This window comes from Enoplosus armatus, chromosome 6 (genome assembly GCF_043641665.1).
Source record: "Enoplosus armatus isolate fEnoArm2 chromosome 6, fEnoArm2.hap1, whole genome shotgun sequence".
NCBI classification, from domain to species: domain Eukaryota; kingdom Metazoa; phylum Chordata; class Actinopteri; order Centrarchiformes; family Enoplosidae; genus Enoplosus; species Enoplosus armatus.
This window is the reverse complement of record NC_092185.1, coordinates 18,615,855-18,642,432: the sequence shown is the minus strand read 5'-3', so window position 1 is coordinate 18,642,432 and position 26,578 is coordinate 18,615,855. Positions and strand designations below refer to the sequence as shown.

Genomic DNA, 26,578 nt, shown 5'->3' with positions numbered 1-26,578 from the left:
TGGCTGAGCTTCAGTGTGTATTTGCCAGGTTTATCTAATCTATGCTGCGCTGTACACTAATCCTTGTGGGGACACTCAGAAGTCCTGTTCTACTATCAAACACACACTTCATGTAAGTGCCAGGAGTTTTAAAAATAGATATTCACTGTAAAGGCACTTACAGTTGACAGATAATCTGCAGAGTTTCTGTTTTCTTTCTGTCTGGAAATAAAGGAACAATAAGAGGATTCTTGATGTTTCTAGTGGGGATTAATCTGCATTATGAGCAACTGAAGGGCCTTTTTTCTTTGATTGATGTTCTGTTTGACTTGTTATAAAGGCCTTATCTGTAACTTAGCCTGGCATTGCTGATGTAACAAACTCCTCATGCTGAAACTGTCTAGTGTATTAAACATAATCATTTTGTAAGTCATACTTTCAGTCCTACATTTTAAAGATTGGTTGTGACGTCTACATCACTGATTGTGATTGTGACCATTTTAATACGACAAATTGCAATTTTGCTGTCAGGAATACCAATTTTTTGTGAGAATTTCAACTGTTTCATTTTAAAATAGTTAAAATGCTAATTTGTGAACATTCATTCTTGATATAAAATATATATATATATATAAATATTTTTTATTGTCAAAAATAATTGTTTGATATTATGAATTCAATGGAAGTCTAAGGACAGAAAGAGTCATACATTACACAGAACGTAAAGCCCTGAGGCTTGTGATTGGACTTGATTTGACATGGTTTGATACCACAAAGTTGAATGTAATGGTTAATATGGTTAATTGTCATTGATTCGGAAATTCATTTAAAAAAATGGTTGTTCAGGCAAGCACAGAAGTCATTTATAGTCACGTGTTTTCTTTACCGTCAAATCATTCATGTCTACGAACTTTCCCATTCATGGTAGTGGTCCATATAAGCTGGCCGGTGCTTCTTCATTCTGCTTGTTCCGATGCACACACTGCTCCGCACTCCTGCACCACCTGCCACCTGCAAGTTAACTCCCTCCACCTCCCCAGCCGCCTCCAGCGTTAACATTAGATGTCAGGAGAAGTTCTCTCTGGTTCATGTTCATTAAATTCTGTGTATCATGATGTCAGCGTCCTGATTGAAATACATTCTGGGTTGAATTGTGACCCATTTAATCCCAATTGGATTTTAACTGGTTATATTTGAATGTCTGATATCATAAATAGGAAATTATCTGCTGAAAAAGGATTTCTAAATACTCAAAGAAGGTAGAAAAGCTTGAGACAGAATCAATCAAAGCACAAAAAGAAGTGGGAGAAAGTGGAGGAGCTGTTTAAATGTTGCCAGATCAGCTTTTGTTGCTTCACTGGCTTTTGTCACATTAGACAGATAATTTTTAACCAGCCTCAGAGTTTAATTATGCTTGTAATTACAGTGCAAGCAAACTGAGTGGCAGGAACAACCCCGCTCTCTCTCACTTTCTCAAACACACACAGATTTGCAGTCCTGTCTTTGATAACCCTCTCTCTCTCTCTCTCTCTCTCTCTCTCTCTCTCTCTCTCTCTCTCTCTCTCTCTCTCTCTCTCTCTCTGCAGGCCTGCGGCTTCAGTCACTCGTGGTATCTGTCAGTGTTCAGCGTGTTGTGCTGTCTGGGCATCGTCTTGTGTCTGGCCACCTCTGTGGCTGTAGAGTGGACCGGCCTCAAAGTGGCCAAGGAGCTCCACCACAACCTGCTCAACAAGATCATACTGGCCCCCATGAGGTACGAAGCCCAGCTCGTGTGTGTGTGTGTGTGTGTGTGTGTGTGTGTGTGTGTGTGTGTGTGTGTGTGTGTGTGTGTGTGTGTGTGTGTGTGTGCTGCAGTTCTGCCTCCTGACGTGTGACAGAGGCAGAGAGGTGTGTGCTCGCTGATACTGTGTGGGTGTGCTAAAACAAATCATTTCAAAGAGGAAACACAGTTAAAAGCACCTTTTTTCGCCCCATTACTCAGAGCACCATCTGCTGTCCCGTACACAGAACCCAGGAGACATCACTTACACAGACATAACACACCTACATGTACTGTATATACTCTCACATACACAGTAAACACATGTATTTAACATATATTATTGTCCTATTGTCAGCATGTGCAAATCTCTCAAATATAATTATAGACTCTTGAGGATTTTGTATATTTGAAAGAATATAATCTGTAAAAAATAGGACAGTTTTGAAATTAAATGATGAATTAGATTAGATCAAATTAAACTGGATTCCTGAGGGCAAATTAATATCAAAATGTTGCATAACATTTTGTACATTTGATCCATCGCTGTATTCATGCCTCCAGGCTATTTGAGACGACTCCGCTCGGCAGCATCCTCAACAGGTTTTCCACAGACACGAACACAATCGACCAGCACATCCCCACCACGCTGGAGTGCCTCTCCCGCTCCACCCTGCTGTGTGTGTCTGCCCTGGGAGTCATCTCCTACGTGACCCCCGTCTTCCTCATCGCCCTCCTGCCGCTGGCCGTCGCCTGCTACTTCATCCAGAAATACTTCCGGGTGGCCTCCAGGTGAGACAGGCGGGACGGAGGGACGGATATCACAGACTATATGTTGTAATCAGGGCTGTAGCTACCACTGAGGACCCCAAGGTCGTGTCCTCTGTGTTGTTTTATGGGTTTTTATGACCTGTGGAGGAGTTTACATTCTACAAATACACACAAATAACACAGGATGGATTCTTAAAGGCGGAGTTTTTATAATTCAACATTATTGAATTTGACTTTTTCTGCCCAAAAATATAATAACATCTCAATAAAGTAAGTAAGAATGATATTAGATTTGTTTTGTCAAACTAAAGCTCTTAAGTTCCTGTTTTCATCAGAGCTCCGGTGGTTATTTCTCCCATAAATAATAAAAACATGCTAAAATACATAAACCCACAGTTTTGTCCATCAATCCAATGCAAGTGTGTCTGTCCATGACTAAGATTAGGATACATTATTCAACTGTTCTCTTTTAGCTAAAAACACAATCGATGCAGAAATTTGATTTGGAGTTGGAGATTTCTCAAAGCTGACAGTATATAAGAGTGTGTCTTTACATCTTCCCTTTATGTGACACAAACTTAATTAAAGCCTGAGTTGTTTGAACCTAATCTCAAGGTGTTTTTTCTTCGCCCCTCCAACCTTACAACCTCTGATATTATTTGAACTTTGCTTCAGTTGATATTTCCCTGTCCACTTTGTCCTCTGTCTTCTGGTCAGGGACCTGCAGCAGTTGGAGGACAGCACCCAGCTCCCTTTACTCTCCCACTTCTCTGAGACAGTGGAAGGTCTCACCACTATAAGGGCCCTCAGGTAAATATTACTATTAATTATAACAGGTCTTCACTGAATGAGCCATGTTAGTAGAGGATTACTCTAAACTAAACTCTCAAAGTCCTCCTCCACGCAACAATGTGCTTATTGTTACTTCATTTTGATATTTGAGCTTCGCAGTGCAGAACGATAAATGTGCAGTTTGACACGAGGTCCTCCAGGTCACAAACACTTCACAGTGAAGTCGGAGACATCTTGTGTCCAGCAGTTACACTTTTGCAACAAAAAGATATTTGCATTTTCATAGATTCTGGATCTTTCAATGAGCGAGAAGGAGTAGTTGAAATTTTTAACAAGGAAACTGAACTATTTTGTAGTATTTTTTCTTTTTTTCATGTCTTCCAACATGTCTGAAGTTTCATATGTTGTCTATATACCCTTTTTCAAATTTCTTGTATTTTCAGTGCAATTTAGACTTATTTTTTCAGTTGTGTTTACCTCCCTGTAGTCGACATTTTGTTAACTTTCTCTGCCTCCTGCCCTACATATTTAATGCCCTGTGTCACAGTAGTTTGCTTTAGAGTGTGTTGGATGGTGAAATGTTAGTCAGCTGCAGTAATACTGTATTATTGTATTCTTAATTTTTATTATTTAACTTCCTGTAATAACAATAATACTCAAGTCCTTAAGTTGAATAATTCAGAACATATTAGTTTTCCTAATAATATTCAGTTCATGCTGAGTGCAGGCAGGTGGACTCTGAGGACACAGAAGCACAAATAAAACTGACACGTGTCTTTTTCCATTGGCAGGTACGAGCCCAGGTTCAGACAGAGGCTACTGCAGTTCACTGATGCCAACAACATCGCCTCTCTCTTCCTCACAGCGGCCAACCGTTGGCTGGAGGTCCGCATGGTAATGATCCGTCTACTGTTGAGTTATTTAAGATTCAGATCAGTCCTGTTCACTGTTTGTCAGACAGCAGCTGGTTCACATTTTTGTTGACTTTGTCAGGGGACTGCTCCCTCTGTTGGGATACTGAAAAACTGAATTTTTCATCGTCTTATTAAGATCATATTTCATTCTGTGTGTTTGTGTGATGTTTTATGTATCGACTGCACGCTGCTCATGTTTCACAGCAGCAGAGGAGATAACCATCACATGTCTGTTTATAGGTACATGTGAACAGATGCAAAAGAAAACACACGGGGCTTTGTGTCAACATGTCCTTCTTTCTCATTTGTGTTGACATTAAACTGAATATAATAATGGAGCTCCTTTTATTTTGTTTACCTTTTTGAATGCTTCAGTGATGCATTATCTTCTTGCTGTAAAGTTGACATTGTGTGTCTCTGCAGGAGTATGTTGGAGCCTGTGTGGTGTTGGTGGCAGCTGTTGCCTCCATCACTAACTCTCTCTACAACCAGCTGTCTACCGGTCTGGTGGGACTGGGACTGACATACGCACTCATGGTGAGACTGTGTGTGTGTGTGTTTTATTGCTTGTTTACCTGAACTCTTTAAGGACAATACACAATATGTTTTTACATGTTTTAGCTTCAAATTGTGCTTCAAAAGTGTTTTGTTCTGAAGTCAGTATATGAAACTATATTTTGAATTATATTTACAACTCCTTATATTTGGATTTAATTATATAGAAGAATTGATCTGATTATATTGAATATTAAAAAGCATGAATGATTCTAACTTTAAATGATTTTAAAAATACCACCTGCAACACAAACACTCTTTCTGCCTCCCTTTCTTTGCTTGCAGCAGAAAATACAACAACTTATTAAATATGTCAGAATTTAAAATCCAACTGAAAATCTGCTTTTTAATAAATGGGTTTGAATTAATAATAAACTCCTTTATATTGAAGTTCATCTTGTTTCTGTCCAGTGAAAACAATGCTCCTCCGAAATTGGTGATTTTAAAATGTTCAGATAAACTGAAGAATTAATTGTTGAGAAAATTCTGAAAAATAAATAGTCACAAAGCTGAAAACAGAGCTGTTTTTCTGAGCTCATGAAAAGTTGATGTTATGGAGATATACTTTAGATTATAGTTGAGCTAAAACATGCAAAACTATTGAATCTGTTACACCCTGCAATGCAACAACAGTGTCCAGAATCCTTTATGTTTTTTAATATTTGATATAATCAGATGAATTCTTCTTTATAATTCATTATCACAATGTTCAGTCATGAATTCACCATAAACAGAAAATATGGTAAATGAATGATTGAATGTTGGTGTTTGTGGTGTGAGAGGACCAACATGCCGTGTGTGCCTAGAGTGACACTTGTCTCTACTTCCCCTCCTCCTCCTCCTCCCCCCATGTATCAGGTATCCAACTACATGAACTGGATGGTGCGTAACCTGGCAGACATGGAGGTACAGCTTGGCTCAGTCAAGAGGATTAACGGCCTGCTCAAAACTGAACCAGAGAATTACGAGGGGCTGCTCAGTGAGTCCAGCAACGCAGTCACAGTCTCAAATTAAACCGTCTTTCACTAATTCAGCAGGCGTCAAAAAGACATCACACCTGCTTTCATGTCTGAGGTTGAAGGTTGTGTGATTTCTTCCCCAAGTTAGACTTAATTTACTCCACATTCATCATCATCATCAACTCAAGTGGGGTATCATAGTGCTCATGAGAAATGTATCTTTATCCACCTTAAGCTGTTTTTTTTTTGTTTTTTTATCAGTTAATGCCGTTATATCCCCTTATAATCCATTTTACATGCTTGTTTCCTTTTAGCCAGAAGGGGTTTTGCAAAGAGGCCAGTGGCTGTTTAGCATTAAGATGAATTTGTAATGAATTTAAAGGTAATAAATCATCATATTGACTGAGCTGCAGCAGCTGCAGCACAAACAGCTGCAGTGGTCATCCTCTAGTTTTTGGCTTCTTGAGGGTTAAAAAAAAAGGACTTGGCTAAAATGCACTGATGTTTCTGTGTCGGTCTCAGCTGTGTCTCAGGTCCCTGACGGCTGGCCCCGACAGGGAGAGATCAAGATCCAGAACCTGAGTGTCCGATATGACGCCACACTGAAACCTGTGCTCAAAAATGTCAACGCACACATCAGCCCGGCGCAGAAGGTGACCAAACTGAGGACAGCTATGTTAAAACTGGAAAGGCAAATGCCAGAAAATATGATCAATTAATGAGTGAATGTTTGGTGGTAGTGATGATTCAGACCTGCTTGTTTTTAGGTGGGGATCTGTGGCAGGACAGGCAGCGGAAAGTCCTCTTTCTCCTTGGCTTTCTTCCGCATGGTGGACATGTTTGAGGGTACAGTAAAACATCAACTCTTTGTTGTTTGATGTAGAAAAATGCCTTAAATGCTGAGAACTTTTTGTATTACTGCGCTTTGTTCTGTGTGATTCATGATTTTTTCTTTTTCTTTCACAGGGAGGATTGTGATTGACGACATCGACATCGCCAAGCTGCCTCTGCAGACCCTCAGGTCTCGCTTGTCCATCATCCTCCAGGACCCCTTCCTGTTCAGCGGCACCATCCGGTACGATGAAATCACTTTCACCAGCAGGACGACTCGTCACAGAGAATTAGATTTGGTGAAACTGATCATCTAGTTTGAGTAGAAAACACAGGACCAGTTGGCAAACTGTGACACACTTCAAAGACACTTATCTGAAGGAGGAGTAGAGCCGAGGGTTTGTTGATAAGAGGACATTCCTCTGAAAACTCCTCTGCAGAGGTTTATTTTTAGACCTCAGCAGCAGTGGCCATAAAAGCTTTGTCATGTTGGAGAAAAACAGATAAGGAGAAATTTAAGGAAGCTGTGTGATGCTGTCAAACTGGAGTTGAATATTTCTGAGGCCGGCAAATGGAAAGGATACGTTGGATAGGTGATGCACAGGAGGTGGCATGTCACGAGTCTGAACTGGCTTTGCTCCATTTATCGTAATATTCATTACATAGCAACATAAGCAACACTACCTCAAATAGATAGAGCTCATGATGAAATGGGATCTTTAACGTTAACGTTAACGGATCTTTAAAGAGTTGAATGAAGGGAAGGACTATATTGGGGGTTTTGAGGATAAATTATGTAGCTAATAAAATCCCTGCTGTATTAAGTGGATTAATATGTGTGTTTGTGTGTGCCTGCAGGTTCAACCTGGACCCAGAGATGAAGGCTACAGATGAGATGCTTTGGGAAGCTCTGGACATTGCTCAGCTGAAGCCTGTCGTCAAATCCCTTCCAGGAGGCCTGGGTGAGGAAATCTGTTGTCGTGTGTGTGTGTGTGTGTGTGTGTACACATGGCATCTATTGCATGTCTGTTGCTCTTTAGCCAGGCTTGGCATGGCAATGTCTAAGATGGTAAACATTATACCTTCTTAATATTAGCAAGACAGTACCAATTTGAACTCATTTATTACACATGCAACTGTTAATAGTTATTTTAATACACTAGCACATGATGCAGTATAGAAGTCAAATGTGTGGCAATGATCTGCACAATAAATACAATAATTCCTTCTCTGCGCTCACATGTGATCATCACATCTGTCAGCTGCTACGGTGTCTCGATACAAAGATCCGGCTGCTGTATCAGAATACACGAGCATGAATTTTTTACCTCCCTGTCCGAGCTGTATTATGTGTGTAGCTGCTCCGTCCTGCACAGTTTTACAGGCAAAGTATTCTTAGCTCACTGCGGGTCGTGGTTCTGACACAGGAGACCTGACAGACTGCAGCAGTCTCAGGATCAGATATTAGCTGCGACTTCACCTACATACACGATGAACGCCTGGCCTCCTCTCTGCACGGTGTCTTACTTTAGCTCCTGTTGGTTTGAAATTCATCACTCTTCGTGTCTCAGTCATCCTCCACGTTTTCTCATAACAAAACAGAGAACACGTTCTCCACTCTGGTGGAATAACAGACTGCTGCTGCTCAGCTTCAGAGACCTGCTTTCACTTGTCTAGTGTGACACTGACAAATGTGTGTGTGTTGGTGTGTGACATGTTGAAACTGAGCTACTCAAGGCTTTAGTTTATGTTCACTAAGATATTGATCTGTAACCCAGGAGTTAATGGCTAATTAACTTTGCCCTTTAATTTAGTTAAAGCAACAGTCAAGTGATAATGTAGAGTCTTATGTTGCATATAGAGGAGACCACAGTGAACTGCAGTGTGTCTGGGAGTCTTTGTTACTGCGGTGATGGTGAGTTTTACAAAAGGAGAAAAATGAGTGTTTTACTTCATCATACAGTATTATTTAATGCTAAACACCAAAAAATAACATTTTTATTTTCTTATATTTATGTAGAATTTAATAGGTTTTACTCTCTGGAAAACTTTTAAATGTCCAATAAAGATGAAAAAAGAGAAATCTAAAAAAAGAAGCTACAATTTTCAAAGTGTGACATGGTGGTGTCATTTAGTCATCTTTCAGGAAAATAAATCACTGTTTAACATGCTCGTGATCCTGATTACTGCTGCATATTTATTTATCTGAATCCAGACTTTGCTATGACTCAAGATAAACCATTTTTAAAAATATAAATGATGCACTACCGTGTCCCACATGAACTTTCTGTTTTCAAAAAGAATACACTGAAAAACAGACACAGTTTTCAAAACTGGCTGATAGATCACTGGAGAGCATCATTTTATGACTCCACCTCATTCATAACGCAGAGATGTGATTGGAGATATTGATCTGTAAGCCAACAGTTAATGGCTAATTAACTCCTCTCATTTAGTAATATCATGTGTTGATAAAGCAGTCTGTACATCTGTGTACTGTCTCCTATGTAAATATGAAAATGTTAATATTTATGCACATTTCCCCCCTTCAGACGCTCTGGTGACGGAGGGAGGAGAAAACTTCAGTCAGGGCCAGAGGCAGCTGTTCTGTCTGGCCAGAGCCTTCGTCAGGAAGAGCAGCATCCTCATCATGGATGAGGCCACAGCGTCCATAGACATGGCAACGGTCAGTGTGTTTTGAGGACAAGAGCACTGTGAGGTGGCAGAGGAGCACACAGAGGAAATTAGCAGTAATGGGAAAGACGGCAGGACGCAAGGTGAAGGGAGGTGAAGGAAATTAGAGAAACCGAAGTGGAGGAGGTGTGCGTGAAGCAGACAGAGAAAGAATGAAATGGAGGGAAAATACTCGGCGCAGTGAGAGCCTGAGGGCAGTCAGGGTCAGCAAATGGCTGCTTCTTACTTAGCCCTCTCCTGAATGATCAGCCACAAAGAGCGACATCGCTAGCTTACAATAACGCAGCTGCACTCACTGCCCTGCAGGAAACACAGCTGAGCATTTAATCAGGCACACCAAGATGAGGAACAAGAGAGGTGACAGTTTGAAAAATCAGGTTGAACTGTAAGTGTTTTTTTTTACCAGCAGGAAGGAACATGTTAGCTGTTTAAAACGGCTCATTATTTAACTTTGTCTCTCACATGCACTTTTGTATTTGTCCTTGATTCTCAGTCAACATGAAGTAAGTTTGTGGTAGTCAACCTCCTCCTCTCCCTCTGTTTCTGTCCTCACAGGAGAGCATCCTGCAGAAAGTGGTGATGACTGCTTTTGCTGACCGAACAGTAGTTATTATAGCAGTGAGTATCTCCCCCACACTGTGCCAGTGCATTTACAGTAATGTATGCAGCTCTCCCATTTCCCCCTGAGAGCGTTGACTCTCGTCCTGCACTGCTGCTGCTGCAAAGCTGCAAACAAATGCAGCGTGGACAAAGAACTATTTCTGCAGGACTGCTGAAAAAAAAAAGGTAAGAGAGAAAAGTAAGAAGGGGGAAATCAGATCCAGACTTCCAGGACAAATTCACCTCTGGAGTATTAAAGTTAATCATGATAAAGTCAACAAAAAGATCATCCATGAATGTTAAGATGTCATAACTCTTCACTTCAGATGTTTCACATGAACTAGTCAAGAAAAAGGATGGCCTACTGTAACCTCTGGTATTTACTGTGGAGAAGCATTTTCCTGAACCAGCCTGAGTAAGTGCCAGAGCTTTCTGCGCTGCTCAGTGCAGTGATTGGTTTCCTTCCCCTCTGCTGCACAGCATCGCGTCCACACCATCCTGAATGCCGACCTGGTGATTGTGATGAAGCGGGGGATCATCCTGGAGTACGACACACCCCAGGCCCTGCTGGACAAGGAGGACAGTGTCTTCACCTCCTTCGTGCGAGCAGACAAGTAGCACAAGAAGAGAGACAGAGAGGAAACATTAAAGGAAGACATTCAAAGTGCAATTGTCCCATGGAATATATTCCTTTTATTTTTTAACCATGTTGTATTATATTTGTACATAAATGAAAGTGAAATCTTTGTTAATAAAACATAAATTATCATTTACATTTGTGTCTTTAGTTGGGGTTGTTTTGGAGAAGGACTGGGATTAAGACTAAGACTAGAGTGAAAGTGTTTTTGCGCTTGTGTGAGACTTTATGCCCTGTAGAAAACATCAGCAGCAGATGGCAGGTTTAAAATGACCCGGCACAGAGCCAGAAACACAGCATGGGGATCATCTTCATATACTCAAGGGAGTCACAGGGGGGTGAGAGGCTGCGCCTGCTGCAGCAGGGCTGACATCTGACATTAGAAAGTGATCTGGAAGCCAGAGGAGGCAGCGGCCTGTAGAATAAAGTCTTTGAAAAGGAGGAACACCAGATTTCAAAACCCAGGACTGGATGTTAATGAAAAGACTAAATCTGGTTCCTGTGGGTGAGCGGCGCACTTTCTGTTGATGTTAAGTTCATTAAAAAGAGCCTGAGGATGATTTACTGTAGAGTGCCCTATATTTAACCCGTCACATATTCAGAGTATGCGCTGCCTGTGGCGTTCAGGCTGCACAGCGGAACAGTGTTAAATGCAGTGAGAAAGGCCCCACTGCTGCATTCTCATTGAAAATCACAGGAAGGGTACCACAGAGATGGTGGAGGGAGGGACGGACTGCCTCTCCACCTCACCACGTCTCCATCTCACGTTACCGAGCTGTAGTGAAGTGGTGGAGTCAGCACGGAGCCGACTGCGCCACTACAGCCTGCATTCTCATCCAAAGGTGAGAAAACTCAGCTCAGAGGCCCATTACTCTCCCGCGTCAACATTTTACATCTCACTGAGTTTCCTCTACGCCAGAGGCCGCGGCGAGTGGGCACAATGGGACGGGACTGCGTGGCACAACTATGCCCGGTCGGTCGGTCGGTGTCGTGAGTGACGGCGGCAGCTGGAAGAAGAATCTTCTCATGGGACTTCGCGGCTGTGGAGCGCCTGATCTGGAGGCAACGTGAGGAGCACACATACCTCCAGAAAAGAGGCAACAAGACTCCCCTTCCTGCAGCTGCCGAGGAGCTGAGGAAAGAGGGAAATACTTCATCTTTCAGCCGGGCAGACACGAACCAGTACCTCCAAAGCCAAAAGGCTGCGGGCTCCATAGTATGGGAGCGCTATGTTGTCCAGGAAAGGACTCATCCCTGAGGATTACTTGCTGACACGTTTGGCTGAGGATGTCCAGCAGCCCAAGTTCAAAGCGAAACCGAGGAAAGCTCGGTTCGTCGCCAAGAACGGCACCTGCAATGTGGCGCACACCAACATCCGAGAACAGGGCCGATTCCTGCAGGACGTCTTCACCACTCTCGTGGATTTAAAATGGCTCCACACGCTCATCATTTTCACCATGTCCTTCCTGTGCAGCTGGCTACTCTTCGGGATGATCTGGTGGCTCATCGCCTTCGCGCACGGCGACTTGGACCAGAGAGGAGACGACTTTGTCCCGTGCGTAACGGACATCCACTCCTTCTCCTCCGCCTTCCTCTTCTCCATAGAGGTCCAGGTGACCATCGGCTTCGGGGGCCGGATGATCACGGAGGAGTGCGTCTCCGCCGTGATCATCCTGATCGTGCAGAACATCGTCGGACTCGTCATCAACGCCATCATGCTCGGCTGCATCTTCATGAAAACCGCGCAGGCCAACCGGCGCGCAGAGACGCTCATTTTCAGCAAGCACGCCGTCATCTCCATCCGAAACAACAAGCTGTGCTTCATGGTCCGCATCGGGGACCTGAGGAAGAGCATGATCATCAGCGCCACCGTGCGGATGCAGGTGGTCAGGAGAACCACCACCGAGGAGGGCGAGGTGGTGCCTCTGGACCAGATCGACATCCACATGGATAACCCGGTGGGTACCAACGGCGTCTTCCTGGTGTCCCCCCTCATCATCTGCCACGTGATCAACAAGGACAGCCCTCTGTACGAGCTGTCCGCCTCTGACCTGCTGCACGAGGACATCGAGGTGATCGTGGTGCTAGAGGGGGTGGTGGAGACCACGGGCATCACCACGCAGGCCAGGACCTCGTACGTGTCGGAGGAGATCCTATGGGGGCATCGCTTCGTGCCCACGGTCTCCGAGGAGGACGGCATGTACGCGGTGGACTACTCCAAGTTCGGTAACGCCGTGAAGGTCCCGACACCGTGCTGCAGCGCCAAGAAACTGGATGAGTCAGGGGGCATCGCCCGGTTTAAACTGAACGAGGGCGCCACCTTGCGGGCGTCTGTGAGAAGGCGGCGGGGCACCGCGGTGGTCTGCAGGTCCAAGATGGAAAGTTGATCCATATAAAACACGTCTGCCAGCAATTTTATATGATAATTAATTGTTTAAGTTTGAGGATTGTTAAATGACAACCCATATTTATTTCATAATAAATATATGTTATGGATTACCTGTAATTAATAATCACTTCTCCCTATGCAGCCTAATGTATGCACCCATCAGCTTTTTAACTCAGGGTCAGTGCAGAAATGCACACAGACAGAATGCACTGATTATTATGTGACTGTTATTAAACCTGTGGAGTCCAGAATGAACAGAAAGTCCAGTTTGGATGTTTGATCTTTTTTTTTTATTTTTATTAAGAGTGACTGCATGAACCTAAAAGCAATAAAGGAGAATTCTTCATGTGAAGTGTGGTGTGGATGGAGAGGTCAGATAAAATGGTTTAAAAGCTCCAAAAAACACTCCAACAATTAAAAAGCATTGCTCTAAGTGAGGGGACTGACTGATACTGGCGTTTTGGGGCCGATATCAATATTTTAAATTTTGACAAATCTAGTAATGATGGGGTCGATATATATATATACATAAACACTCGATGAGGATCACTTCAATTTGGTTATTAAAGAGTTGAGACCAAGATATGTACAGATGAAAACATTTGTCATTGCTCTCTGGTGGACAAGCTGCAATAGTTTCAGTTTGACCACAAACACATCTTTGCTAACACAGATACACCATCTGTCATAAGCCAATATCAAGCCATAAACTGATTCATCGGTTGAGTCAAAACTGAAGCAGCAGAGGTTTAGACATCCTGACTTTTAGTACCTAATATAAGTAAAAACAAAAACCCATGATCCTACATTTCCCACAATGCAACCAAAAGCATGTTTTCATGTGACCCTTCCTGCCAGGTCCACTTTCACAAATCGTTCAAATGTTATGCAGGTTTTCTGGTATAAATCTGGAGTCACCAAGCTCAAATTGAGGTAACCCTGGTGACATCACGACAACATCTTTTTCTCAGACTTCACAAAACTCCTCCAGAGTTACAGAAGACATTACACGACTGTTTTTACATTCTGACTCGTGCTCCTGGTGATGAATTGGTTCTCCTTTAAAAAACAGCTTAATCCTCTTAATTTACACAAACATTCTCACATTCATATAAAAGACACAGAGGCAGGTTGGCATTTCTCTCTTTTATTAGATTATAATCCGCAGAGCTTAAAATATTAAATTGCTTTTAACTTAGTTAATAATTAAAATACATAAAAACGAGAGCCAGAACTGAAGAACCCTGCAAAAACAAAAAAAAAAATTAAAATAAATAAAAAAGGAGAATTATAAACCCAATCCTCCTCCATACAGAGGCTATGTCTGACAGAACCCGCTTGCAATTCTTTGTACAGTAAAGTCCAAGCAGACTGTGCATTTTCTATACATGTGTAATGATACCATTATTGTTATTATTTCTGAACTAATTTATCCTCTGATAATCTTTTTTAAAAAAGCATTTTAAGGGACAGATAAAAAACCAGAAGTGGAGATTTTTAGTTTTGCACTGGGAGTTCTGGTGACTGTTAAACAGCAGAGCAGCTCCACACCATCCACTCCCACCCCCTCTCTGTCTCCCTCTCTCCCTCTCTGGGCCTGCAGACATTACCTCATGTCTTTGTCCTTCTGTGCTGCTGGAGTGGGTGTTGGTGGTTTGAGGGGCTGCTGCCGCGCCGAACGCCAGCAGACAGCTCTGATTCAGCCTCATATGGGCACCGGTCTGTCTCGAAGCATCAGATTAAATGTCTAACATACAATCTTTATACTCTCTTCTCTGTCTTCCCTGTTTCCGTTGCGTTCTCTACATGTTTGCTGCCCTCTACAGGTAGGCTCTGGGACATGTTTGTTAGGGGGAACACCAGGTGATTATGTGGCTATACTGTAGTTAAACACCATCAACATCTGTCATACGAAGGACTGAGCAGTCTGGCGAGCAAGGGACAGAGACTGAAAAAGGAGAGCAACTTCTCTCTGGCAGCAGTGACATATTCTCTCAGGTCCTGAGTAGGAAGCGCTTTAATCATCCCCCACATAAACAACCCAAACAGTGATTGGCTAGTATCGCCCCGTCAGGCAGTAACGTGGCTCCCTACTGGCCAGCGTAGTGGCCGTGCGCCTGCAGGCCGCCTCCCGCCGCCGCAGGAGGAGGGAAGGACGAGCCGGCAGGTGAGCAGAGACGCCTCTTCTCCACACATTAACAACACTGTACAATAGTAGGTTGAAGCAAAGCAGAGCCCCCTTCCTGTACTGTATGTTAGGTGGAGGATGGAGGGAGGTGGAGGGCCGATAGACACGCTGCACCTCCCTCCCCCCACACACAACAACAAAAAATAAAACTGAATAAAACTTCAACAAAAATAAAAGTGAAATAAAACCAAAAATAAAACATACACATACTTTTTTGATCCTAGTTTAAATTGCAGAGAAGATGGGAGGGATTTGCCCCTGGGAGGAACGCTCACGCCAATTCCTGCTGGCGTGACAAACCCCTCCCCGCCACCCCAACTCCCCCCCCCCCCCGAACCCCCCCTCCCCCCTTCCTTCCGGCTGGTTGGTTGGTGTCATAACGAAATATAAGGGTAGTAGAAGGTCTCTAAGTCCTGCTGGCACCAAGGAAGGGGGCCAGGCCGTCTTTCCTTCTCTTCTCTATCTTATCTTCTATCACCCCCGGGGCTGCTGTCTCACCGCCACCCCCTCCCGCTCATCTCTCCGTCACATGGTTTTGTGAAGAAGGGGAGGGCGCTGAGGTTGGGGTGGATGGGGCCGGGGCGGGTGCGGGCGGCGGGGCGGGGGTGCAGAGGATTTCAGACAGGTCGTCCATGATATAGGTCTCCTTGGGGTCGACCAGGTTGAATTCCCTTACGAAAACGATGAAATGTGCATACAGAGTGTTCAAGTGGCCCTGCAGGTCCAGAGCCACCGTCTCTTTAAAGTGCGCCCAGTAGAGGTGAGCCAGCACGTGGAACAGGTACCGGCAGATCTTCTTTACCAAGGACTCAAAGGAGTTGGGGAACTCTTTGCCTGGAGGGGGAAAAAGCAAACAAAAGCAGACAGGAGAGACTGGATTAGGCACGGGAATCACCAGGACGGAGACATATGTTTAAAGGACAAGGCAAAATAATCTGCAACGATATAAATAATTAATTGTTTTAGTCGCTTTTCAAGCAAAAATGACAATTTGTCTGGTTCCAGCTTGTGACACATTTGCTGTTCTTCTTTATTTTCTATGATAGTAAAACGAATATCTTTGTGTTTTGGACAGTTGGTCGGACAAAACAATCACAATATGTCAACTGGCATCACTATAATTTCTTCTAAATGTTTATCGTTGGACCACCACCCATTTACTCCATCCCTGAATCTGACCATCTGAGGCAGCAGGGGGCAGCAGCACAACATTAGTTAGTTCTTTCAGAGGCCCTGCAGGCCTGGAAACAGAGAGATACTCACCGTATTTTGTAGGAAAGATTTCCTCATCTGTGACCAGTTTCTGACAAAGACTCATTACAAAGTCAACATATTGTGGAGCAGTGCACTTCGTCTTCTTCCCCCTCTCGTCATACCAGTAGTATATTCTAGAAAAGAGAAAGACAAAGGAAATCAATCCCTGTTGTCACGTCCGCCTTGCAAAATAACATTTAATTAATTATGTTATGTCATGGAGGAGCAGGATATGACACAACTATGTTTTAATTCATCATAGTGAATGTCTTGTAAAGAATGCTTGTGATTCATTCAAGCAGGAAGAGTAACAACATACACATGTCCTATGAGACATCACCTGGCCCTATTTCGTCATTCAGGGAAAACCTACACTCACAATGACGTCTCACTTTGTGAGCGACAAGGATCCAAATAAAGATACAGTCCAGTGACACTACTAACTGTTTTTGTCTCATACTGACGCATCCTTATCCACATATCACGTACGCATGTTTTCATTCCAGTGGACTTGCTAAACCCTGTGACCCGGAGCTTTAATTTCCTGATTGGGCCAAATTCCCTGCCGTCACAGGAGTTAACGGGACACTGCGCCCGCCCCCCCCTCAGTCCCCAAGCCAGTCCCACTGCTGGTCAAACATTTCCGAAGGGGGTGACCCAGATAGCTGAATTGTAGGCGGGAGGATTGGAGTCATAGTTAACAAATGTCAAACAGCAGGTCAGCAGCACAGAGCTAGTCACGCTAGCCGGTCAGCAGACACCTTAGAGATAGGTGAATGAGCAGCAGGCGGCTAATGAGGGAGGGGACACTGAAACAGGACTGGTAACCATGAGCTGACTGATCAGTGAGCTGGAAATGGTCGATTAATAAGGAGATAAAATGGTGAAAAGAAATGTGCGTGCCGGTGTAGGTGTTTGCTGTGTGGGTCGGGGAGGCAGCGGGGCAGACATTACAAATCCTGAGGAATGTAAAGAGTCTACATAACTGACCCTGCAGGAGGAGACCTACTGACCACAGCACCAGGACCAGACTCTTACAATACCCTTACTCACACAGGAATAGACTGTGTGTGTTTGTGTGGGAGAGACACTGACTAAACTACAAACATGCCTTCTCTGCACTCCTACACACTCACGCAGACATGATAAAACAGAGTAAAACACTGCCACAGAGGACAGTTTACTTACTCTTTATGAACACACGGGTTGAGGCTTGATAGCATTTTAGCGAATATGAAGTTTTACAAATTTCTTATTCAGTTTATGCAGTTTTTGCTTACTTAATATTCAAAAATGTATGTACCTTATGTAGTTTTTGTCACTTTTTATTTTCATTGCTTGTTTTTTCACTGTTTTGCAAAGGGATGAATTTGGTTCATAGCGGTCTTACAGTACTTTTTTTGAATATATAACAGTGTTTTCTTTGTTTTCATGTATTATTTGCATTTATTATAGTTAGTATTGCAGTTATTCAACCCCCCTTTCCTCTGTAATCTTTTATGTAAGTTTGGAGGTTATAGGGTGGGATGCTGGGGCTATGGAGCCAAGTGGTGATGAAATGTCATCAATGACAGACATGGTGGCTCACTGTACAGTGTGGGGACAAACATTATTTACGGTGGTATGTGGCTATATGATATCTGCCTGCACAGTGTGTATGTTTTAAGGATGTAATAAACTATAACTTCAAGATTCAGGTTCAGCTAGACAGATCACATGTTTGCAGTTGAGCTAAAAATGTACCTGAACGTTTTACAAACAGGGAATCAAGTATTTTATAAGAGATTTGAGACTAAGCTTAATGAAACCGTGTATTTTACCAACCAAACCAAAATGGAACCGGCTATAAGAACCCAACGCTAATGAACAGTGTGAGCACATTACCACACATCTCCCTCTCTCCCACACACACACACACACACACACACACACACACACACACACACACACACACACACACACACACACACACACACACACACACACACACACACACACACACACACACACACACACATCCACCCACCCATACAAAATGGGTCTAAATAGCTACCAAATGGTTCTGTTCCCTCATAGCTCATGGAAACATTTTCTTCCAAAAATAGTGCTGAGCTCTGCCTTCGGGCAGGGGCACTGACGCTGCTGTGACTGTGGCTCAGTCAGTTTTCACCACAGATGGGGGTGCGGGTGCCAGGTCCTGCACGGGCAGGAAAGGGTGGGGTGCCGGGGCAGCGGGCATTGGGGAAGGTACAATCATAAACGGTGAGCCTCGTCTTAGAAACACAGTTCTGACATTAAGTTAAGTTAGTCAAACAAAAACGCATTAAACATTTTAGTTAAATCCTGAGTGGAGCTGTGAGACAAACTAAGAGGTTCAGTGTTTTTCTACTTGATTAAGACATCACCTCTGTTTCCCACAGGTCAATAGACAGTGCAAACAGAAACATGTTCATCTGCACTGCTCTCTCCACTTCTCACACACTGCAGGCGAAGCGCATTTGCATCTTCCTTTTTCTCAGGGTGTGGGTAAGGAGCAGTAGCTTAAGGTGACAGAAGTGGAAAAATCCACTGTTGACTGAGAGGTTAACTCGTGACAAGTTTGTCTTTCACTGCAAATATGTCATATGTGTGTTATTCGTCATTGATGTCACCGTCATATTTTTGTCTTGGCTGAGCGCGTGGGTGAGCGCATGCAGCGCATGTAATGTGTGCCGTGTAGTGACTGTTGTGGCTTCTCAAAGTGTGGGTATTCAGGTTTTTCCAGCCTTCAGTATACACAGGGAAAACGAAGGCCTCTCCAAAGACAAGGGCTCACACATAAAGATGGCACCCCGCCCTGACAGGGCAAACTAGTTAGATAAATACTTACAGTTAGTCACCTCCCCTCTGTTAGCATGGCATGAATAGGCCTAACTGTGTTATGAATATCCTTAAACTTTAACTACTGCAGAGATATGCCCTGCTGTACTGTACACAGGAGCAATTAAACCACACTTGGAGAAAACTGCAGCTACGACATTCCTCTAAAAACATCACAGACATTTTTAAAAGACTTCAGAGTGGTATGAACCTGCCGTACCAATGGAACAAACGAAACGAAATGAAACACAGGCTGGACTGCAGGGAATTAATGGTGAAACTACACCAGATCTGTCCCTATTATGTCTGTTCGCTGTTCTGATCAGTAGTCAGATTTGATATAAACTAAGACTAATGCAGCAGCTACACTGGATGTGTTTGAAAAGTACTGATAGATCTTGAGTGGAGACAAAACCAAATGATTTACAGTTATTAACACATGGGTTCTGCTTTTGCCAGACTACATATTCATATTGTGGCTCTTTTAGCCCTTTTATCCTACTCAGACATATGAATACTTTTATTAACTTCATCCACAAGTCAAAACGTCTGCACCATCACCACAGGTATGACAATATACATGGTCTATATGTATGTATGTATGTATGACAATGTGTATATATAGTCCTGAAAAAAGCATCACTCCAGAAATCAAAAACAGCCAATAAAATCTAGATTTGTCAGCTGACTGACTGTACAGAGCACCTTCTTCTATAATACTGATGTTATCGATGAGTAGGGGCAGTGGCAATTATCAGTTTCCTGGCCAGTAAACAGGATATTCGTTCCTGGGGTTTTACAGCACAAACAACAACCTGAAAACACAACAAATAAATAATAAAAAGTGGGTAAATAGCTGTTGTCTTGACTTAATCTAGTTCACACTTGTGTGTTCAGCTGAGAATAGTGAGAAAAAGAAGGAATTTGGTCATAAAAAGACTATAACCCACTTCATTTGTCTGAGTCAGACTGCTGAAGCCTCACAGTAGACGGACTGTGAACCTATCCTTTAAATACGCTGACACAGCAAGCATGGAGACACAAAGGTGCCATACTCGCCACAGCTCTTAGGTCAATATACAGCTCCCTGCATTAAAACTGCATACTGTACATTCCCAGATGGACCATGAGGCTAGTTCAAAGACCAAACTGAACCTGAGTGCACCCTCTGGGTTTTGAGCCGTTCCTCGCTGACCGGGGAAACATCCCTTGATGAATTAACCAATGGGACGTTAGATTTCTGATGAATAAACCAATGGACCTCGACAGGTCAGCGATGAATAAACCAAAAGCGGTGGAGATAACTTACGTGTTGCAGGCCGTCATGGCTTGACAGGTGTCCCCAGTGCAGAACTCTGAGATGGTGCTGTACTGCAGGTTGATAAGATTGAAGAATGTTGTTGCTGTGGGAAAGACAAGAGAGAGAGAGAGAGTTCACAGCATGTTACTCAGTGTGTGTCTTCAGTTATGCAGGAATAAATTATAGAGAGGATACTCAAACACGTTTTAATGTCAGAATGATGTGAATGAATGACTATAATGCTGCTTTAACATAAGAATGGACTATTTGTCACGTTCTCCTATGGATGAGGAGGACACACCTATAGTACTGTGATCACTGTCATCAGTGGGACAGTAACAGTCACATGCACACACTAATCCATCAGGTCACCACATCCTTCAACAGTGTGTGAGCCTCAGAAAAAAAATGGGAGGTGGCTGCTGCTTCTGTAAGCCTGAAACAGGTTATTTCTGCCACAAGGGAAACAAAGCATTAGGCAAATCCGGGGTCTATTCTGTGGGAAGAAATGTAGCTCTCTGTCAAAAATATTTGCTTGTTATGTTAGATGTTTGCAGACTTGTGAGATCTTTCTGGTGTGGTGACATTCCTTAAACTGTGTGCCTTTCCTTGCAAACAGTTATTTTGATTAATGCTTGCAACAACATATTGTGGGAACTGTCAAAATAGCATTGTCATTCATTTTGGAGCACTAAAAGAAGTGTTCAGTGGTGAGTTTTTTGTTAGGGATGAGCGATGTCAACATAATCATGAGTCTAATAAAACATTGATAGTTTGATGATTTACTTGACTTTCAATATTAAAATATTAAAGTTACATCAGACACACAGGAGAGCAGTGTGAGGCGCACTTTCTGTTTAACCTGCAGCTCATGAGGCTAAATAAGGTGGAAGAATACACTATAAGTAGAAGCAATGGCTGACTCATTTAATTTCATTTCACTTTAACATTTTCACTTGTTAAAGTGACTTTTGTTGTTGCTAATTTTATTTAGTTTCCCCATGTTGAGCAGCTATTACACAGTTTCTACCTAAAGAGCGTTGGGAGGTCTGAACACCACAGGCAACCTTTTAAAATGTTTTATGTCATAACTGAACCTGCCTGAGCAGCAGCTGATCTGGCTCCAATTTGTGAAAACATGTATATGATTTTCCGTCATGTTGAGCAACGAACTGGCTTTCATTGTGATTTCTCCCTCCATATGGAACAAACAATCCCAAGGACACAATTTAACAGTTGTACCGTCCCACAGGAACCCTACAGGACCTGTCCCCTCTTTTCCTGCTCAACAAAGAAGCCACCAGCTGGGAAGATATTCAGTGAAAGTACTGCTGGTTTATACATGTGGGCAGAATTAAATGACTCCAATCATTATTGATTTGGTTAAACAACTATCAAAACACTGCTCAGCTCTATTGTCTGTGTTCAAACAAAGTCCCAATTACTGGTGGATACAAGTTCATACAATTCAGCTTATCAACTTCCACTTTCAACACATCAACATGTGAAAACATGTCCCACCTGTTTTATATAACAGAGTTTTATTAGTCTAAAATAAAAATGAAAGAAGAATGCTTGTTTTTCCCTTTAGCCTCGCGAGCACCTGGCAGGTTTGGACACGTAACCAAAACAAAGTCAGGGAGACAGACAAAATAAAGAGTCTCACAATATCGATCAAGCAGCTGGGCCGCAGTGAGTTTACAGAACTCCAGAAATGATGCTCATAATGGCGACTATAAATTTCAAAACACTGCACCGAAGCTGGCAGTAAACGATGGTGTTTAAAGAAGCGGGGTGTGTGTTTGTGTGTATGTGTGTTTTTGTTATTGGGAACAGGCTCAAGGCTGTGCCAGGCCTGGATTGTGTTAAGGGCCTGGCTCTGTCTCAGCTGCATCTCCTGCACCACTGGAACATCTTGTCATCTCCACATGACAAATGCATACCGACTTGGAAAAACAATTCCAAACCCTTGAGGAAAATTTTACATAAGTCGGAGCAAACACTGAGCTTGACTAAAGGATTCTTATGTCGTAAATGGGATGATGAGCCCCTTTCACATCTTAACAATGACCATGTTGAATTGCTTTTACAGGCTTAGTAATTACAGTAGTTGTTTCTGTTGGCTGTACAGGACATCATCCTCAGCTTCATCATTGACTACCACCCTAATCACTTACTATTGCTGGCTAGCCATTCGTTGAGGTCTATCTCTCTGGGCAGCACCACCAGCTCCTTGAGGTCAAAGTCCACCACGCGGATTTTTGTGTACTCTAGCTCCAAGTACTGCTTCTTCTCTTCTGCCGGAGGCTTCTTTCCATTTGGCTTCGTCTTTGACTTCCTGCAATGCAGAGGAAAAGAGGACAGGTTAAGAAGCTGCAAACTACTTGATAAGGGCAATAAAAGATTAAGGAAATGACAAATCCGGTTTTAAAAACTGCATAAAAGTGACGCACATGGTACATTTACTGTCTAATCAGACACTGTTAAGAGTGGGGGGCAAAGTAAGCTTGACTGCTGGCATATTCATTTGAAGAAAGTTACGTAGGATCTTTCCAACTCAAAAATCACAGAAACAAGTTACAAAACACAAACTTATCCAAAACTGAATTCACAGCAACCTAAACAGACCAAACAAAGAGTCCTCTGTCGCTGTACCTGACCCCTAACTCTGACCTCTGAACTAACGCTAGGACTATAGCTTCCACGTAGACAGCCGTCCCCAGCGCCTTGCACTTCCACTGCTAGTTTTAGCATGGGGATGTCATATCACACTCTTCCTGTACTTCCAGGGCTGTAACCTCTTCTCCCCCAGCCCCCTGCTCTCCGTCTGTATCAGGGGAGGCAGTGCAATCTGGGGTCAAAGGTTGAAAGGCTTGATACATGAGCAAGATGTATAAACAGAGGGAGAGTTGTTGCAAAATACAGATTAATGTAATCACACTTCCTTCTTCATGGTCTTGAAAGTCAGAGCTAACAATAGCCAACTTCATCAGTATTCTGTTCCACATCCTGTAATGGCTCTGTTCCTATTCCCATCTTCTCCCTACATCTTTATTTCGCTCCTACTTGGCTCTGCTACCGTTGTTTGGGTTTGCTTAAGGACAAGGGAGTTTCAGTTTACTCCCTGAATTTATTGTGCTTTTGTTGACCCTCATTTCCGCCCGTCTTGCCCCCTCTATCTCCAGTTCTCATCCCTTCTCTCTCCACACCCTCTGTCTAAACACAATGATCCAGCCATGTGTTCTTGGCTCTCATTTTCCCCCTTTCCTTCCCAGTCACACTCCCAGACCTCACCCTACCATTCCCGAAAAGCTCCGGCTCCTGGATCGGCGAGAGCTGCTCTAATAGCACTAATGACGAGGGATCATAAACACTATTTTCCAGGAGCAGCCAAAACCCTTCTCACTTTCACTCAGGCTCTGCTGCGACTAAAACTGGACTTTACAGGAAAGAAGCAACGTCTGGCGAGGTTTCTTCAGGAAAAAAGGGGCTTAAATTAACAGTCCACATGCAGCCGAAGATATTACAAATAGATTCAGAGAGAAAGGATTGAGAACAGAAGGGGGGAGTGAGAGCAGAGGGGGAGAAAGGAATGAGGAGAGGAGGTAGGTCGACACAGGCCCAGCTGATATCCATGGGAACTAATAAACACTTACAAAACATGACAGGACTGTGGAGCACGAGGCCTCTTGGCCAGAGCACAGTGGTCAAAAGCCCTCTACAGTTTAATTCCCCTCTCCAGGAAGCATCGCCCCGCTTTCCACCTCAGCAAACAAGGGAAGGCATGTCAACATGTGGATGCATACAGAGCCTGCAGCCGTTTACTTTGTAAATGTTTAAGTCCCCCCCTCCTTTACATGTTCGCTGTCATCTAAATTAGCTGTCAGAAGAAATGCTTAGCGGCCTCCTGTGAAAACGTTAAGATCTGAGGGACCAACACTTACACAATCATGGTCACGGACACACGCGACACTGCTCAGGTTCTCATTTGTTGGGTAATGATTCATCAAGGTATTGAGCTCTTCCTATCAGGCGGCTTCTGAGCTTGTTTTTGGCCTCATTTAAAAACCAAGGACACCGCAGATTACACTGCTGGCTAATTATTAATGAGCGGCCACTTTCTGTTTCACCTCTTTCCTCCTGTTGCGCTGCTCTTTCTTTGTTTTTTTCCAATATCTTGTCTTTAGGATTGTGGACATTTCCTTCTGTGCTTTCCTCTTCATGGCTGCAGGCTCACCTGACCAAACAGCCTATAGTTCAGGGTCAGAAGCCTTGGGCCTCGCGGTTCCATCCTTGCCCTCTCTTTTCATCTCTTTCTGCCCTTTCCCTTCATCTTTCTGTCCCCAACTATTATCCTGTCCCTTCAGTTTCCCATTTACCTCACTCCATGACCTCTACTCTGACTCACATCTTAATTACTGCTCCATTTTCTTTAAACTTAAGGCTCCTTCCCTTGCCTGTTTTATCAATTGTTTCATTCTCCTTATCTTTGTCTGCTTCCCTCTCCCCCTCAAAACAGCCCCCCCCCTTCTTCCTGCTCATGAGGGTACAGACAGATTCATGTGGTCTGTGTGGTTTTGCGCTGTGAGCTACATGTTCCGTCATGTGAAAGAGCTTTACCCGAGGATGGAGCTTCATCCACAGATACTGTCAGCTCTCACAACTTTTCAAAGGCTTTGCTAAGCCGCTCAGGAAAAACTGTTCGGCTCCTGTGAAAGGTTCAACTCGGTTCGAGTTGCGCCCCCCACCCCCCTTCTTTCCTTTTGAAAACATTCTGTTTCACTGAGCTATTTCCTGCCTCTCTCCCTCTGTAATTTCATAATTTTCCATACAAACGCCTCCTCCACTTCTTGTGAACATTTGTGTGGTAAGGGGAGGTGAAATTCTGGAGCCATTAGTTTATTTTAGGATAAAGAAAACGTCCTCTATGCCAGCGCTCCTCCCCTCATACGTACATAGTCTGTCTTCACTTCACTGCAGCACACGCACGTGCACGCGCACACACACACACACACACACACACACACACACACACACACACACACACACACACACACACACACACAGCTTTGTCTGGTCTTGGTAAAGTTCTCCCAGGCAAGTCTTTGCCATAAAAGGCAGCAGATGCCTCTTTCTCCTCACCAGATCAGCGTCAGATCAGGGCAGGCCAGAAGGCAGGAGTGGAGGGGAACTGAGGCCAGGGCCAGGCACATGTCTCTGGTGTGTGTGTGTGTGTGTGTGTGTGTGTGTGTGTGTGTGTGTGTGTGCGCGTTGGTGTGTGTGTGTGTGTGTGTGTGTGGGGGGGGGGGGGCCTGCCTGGCACCAACAGGAACAAGTCTGTGATACGTACTCACGATCAAGGAAACCTGGTCAGGCTTGGTGGAATAACAAGAGCCACGAGAAAATCACGTGCGCAAAACTGATGTCTTTTGAACTTTCCAAGTAGAGGTGGAGGGTGTGAAGCAGGAAGACAGACATGCTGGTGTTTATCTGCAATAAAAACCAATAAGGAAATAGGGTTGTATAGCCGGGTGACATGGAGGTCAGTGCTGCAGAGCTGAGTAGTGACTGACCCGACAGCTGTTCAACTCAGTCAGTTAGCCACTCTCTTAACCCTTTCACTTTTACCAGCAAAACCATCTCCCCCACCCCCCTGCTGTTTTCACTCATTACTTTCCTCCTGTACACCACTACTGACACACTACGTTGCACACATACACACACCTGTGACTTCATGAACACACATGTCTCTGGCTGTAGCCCCCTTTCCCTTTTCACGGCCAACCCAGCTGGTCACAACAGCTGCGTCACGAGCCTGATCCCACCAGAGACCCCCGAGAAAATCCAAAAGAAGCGAGTCCTGTCTGGTCTGAGAGAGTGCATTTGTGCAAGCACGTGTGTGTCCAGCAAGTCCTCGTGTGTGCACGCATGGTTCAGTCTTGATTTAAGTGTGCCAAACATACATCTCTTTTGCCTCACACTGGTGCACGTTAGCCGACTGTGTGCCTACTGAATACTGACTACACTTGGGTCGAAAATAAAAGAGGAGCAGCCCCTCTGTCTCATTACCAGAACCTGGTTCCAATTAATCCTGGAA

General features: G+C 43.7%; 3 protein-coding genes across 6 annotated transcripts in view; 2 read left to right on the top strand and 1 right to left on the bottom strand.

Moving 5' to 3' along the window:
* The window catches only part of abcc8 (ATP-binding cassette, sub-family C (CFTR/MRP), member 8), a 47,436-nt gene extending 36,887 nt beyond the window's left edge, over positions 1 to 10,549 (top strand). Inside the window, exons 26-38 of the mRNA XM_070906709.1 lie at positions 1,566 to 1,732; positions 2,303 to 2,530; positions 3,227 to 3,319; positions 4,093 to 4,195; positions 4,639 to 4,752; positions 5,629 to 5,749; positions 6,252 to 6,382; positions 6,497 to 6,575; positions 6,696 to 6,804; positions 7,419 to 7,522; positions 9,113 to 9,246; positions 9,810 to 9,872; positions 10,335 to 10,549. Of these exons, the coding sequence (XP_070762810.1) occupies positions 1,566 to 1,732; positions 2,303 to 2,530; positions 3,227 to 3,319; positions 4,093 to 4,195; positions 4,639 to 4,752; positions 5,629 to 5,749; positions 6,252 to 6,382; positions 6,497 to 6,575; positions 6,696 to 6,804; positions 7,419 to 7,522; positions 9,113 to 9,246; positions 9,810 to 9,872; positions 10,335 to 10,472 (1,584 nt within the window). The 3' untranslated portion in view covers positions 10,473 to 10,549. The remainder of the gene's footprint in view (positions 1 to 1,565; positions 1,733 to 2,302; positions 2,531 to 3,226; positions 3,320 to 4,092; positions 4,196 to 4,638; positions 4,753 to 5,628; positions 5,750 to 6,251; positions 6,383 to 6,496; positions 6,576 to 6,695; positions 6,805 to 7,418; positions 7,523 to 9,112; positions 9,247 to 9,809; positions 9,873 to 10,334) is intronic.
* A 1,089-nt stretch (positions 10,550 to 11,638) lies between these two features.
* Positions 11,639 to 13,211, top strand: kcnj11 (potassium inwardly rectifying channel subfamily J member 11). Its single transcript, XM_070906926.1, has one exon. The coding sequence runs from the start codon at positions 11,721 to 11,723 to the stop codon at positions 12,876 to 12,878; it is 1,158 nt and encodes a 385-aa protein (XP_070763027.1). The 5' UTR covers positions 11,639 to 11,720; the 3' UTR covers positions 12,879 to 13,211.
* Positions 13,212 to 15,414: 2,203 nt separating this feature from the next.
* Positions 15,415 to 26,578, bottom strand: part of mob2a (MOB kinase activator 2a) — a 59,980-nt gene continuing 48,816 nt past the window's right edge. For all 4 annotated transcript variants that reach the window (XM_070907793.1, XM_070907792.1, XM_070907791.1 and 1 more), the window contains exons 2-5: positions 22,659 to 22,819; positions 20,491 to 20,584; positions 16,332 to 16,456; positions 15,415 to 15,902 (exon numbers count right to left, since the gene is read on the bottom strand). In XM_070907793.1, the coding sequence (XP_070763894.1) occupies positions 15,583 to 15,902; positions 16,332 to 16,456; positions 20,491 to 20,584; positions 22,659 to 22,819 (700 nt within the window). In that variant the 3' untranslated portion in view covers positions 15,415 to 15,582. The remainder of the gene's footprint in view (positions 15,903 to 16,331; positions 16,457 to 20,490; positions 20,585 to 22,658; positions 22,820 to 26,578) is intronic.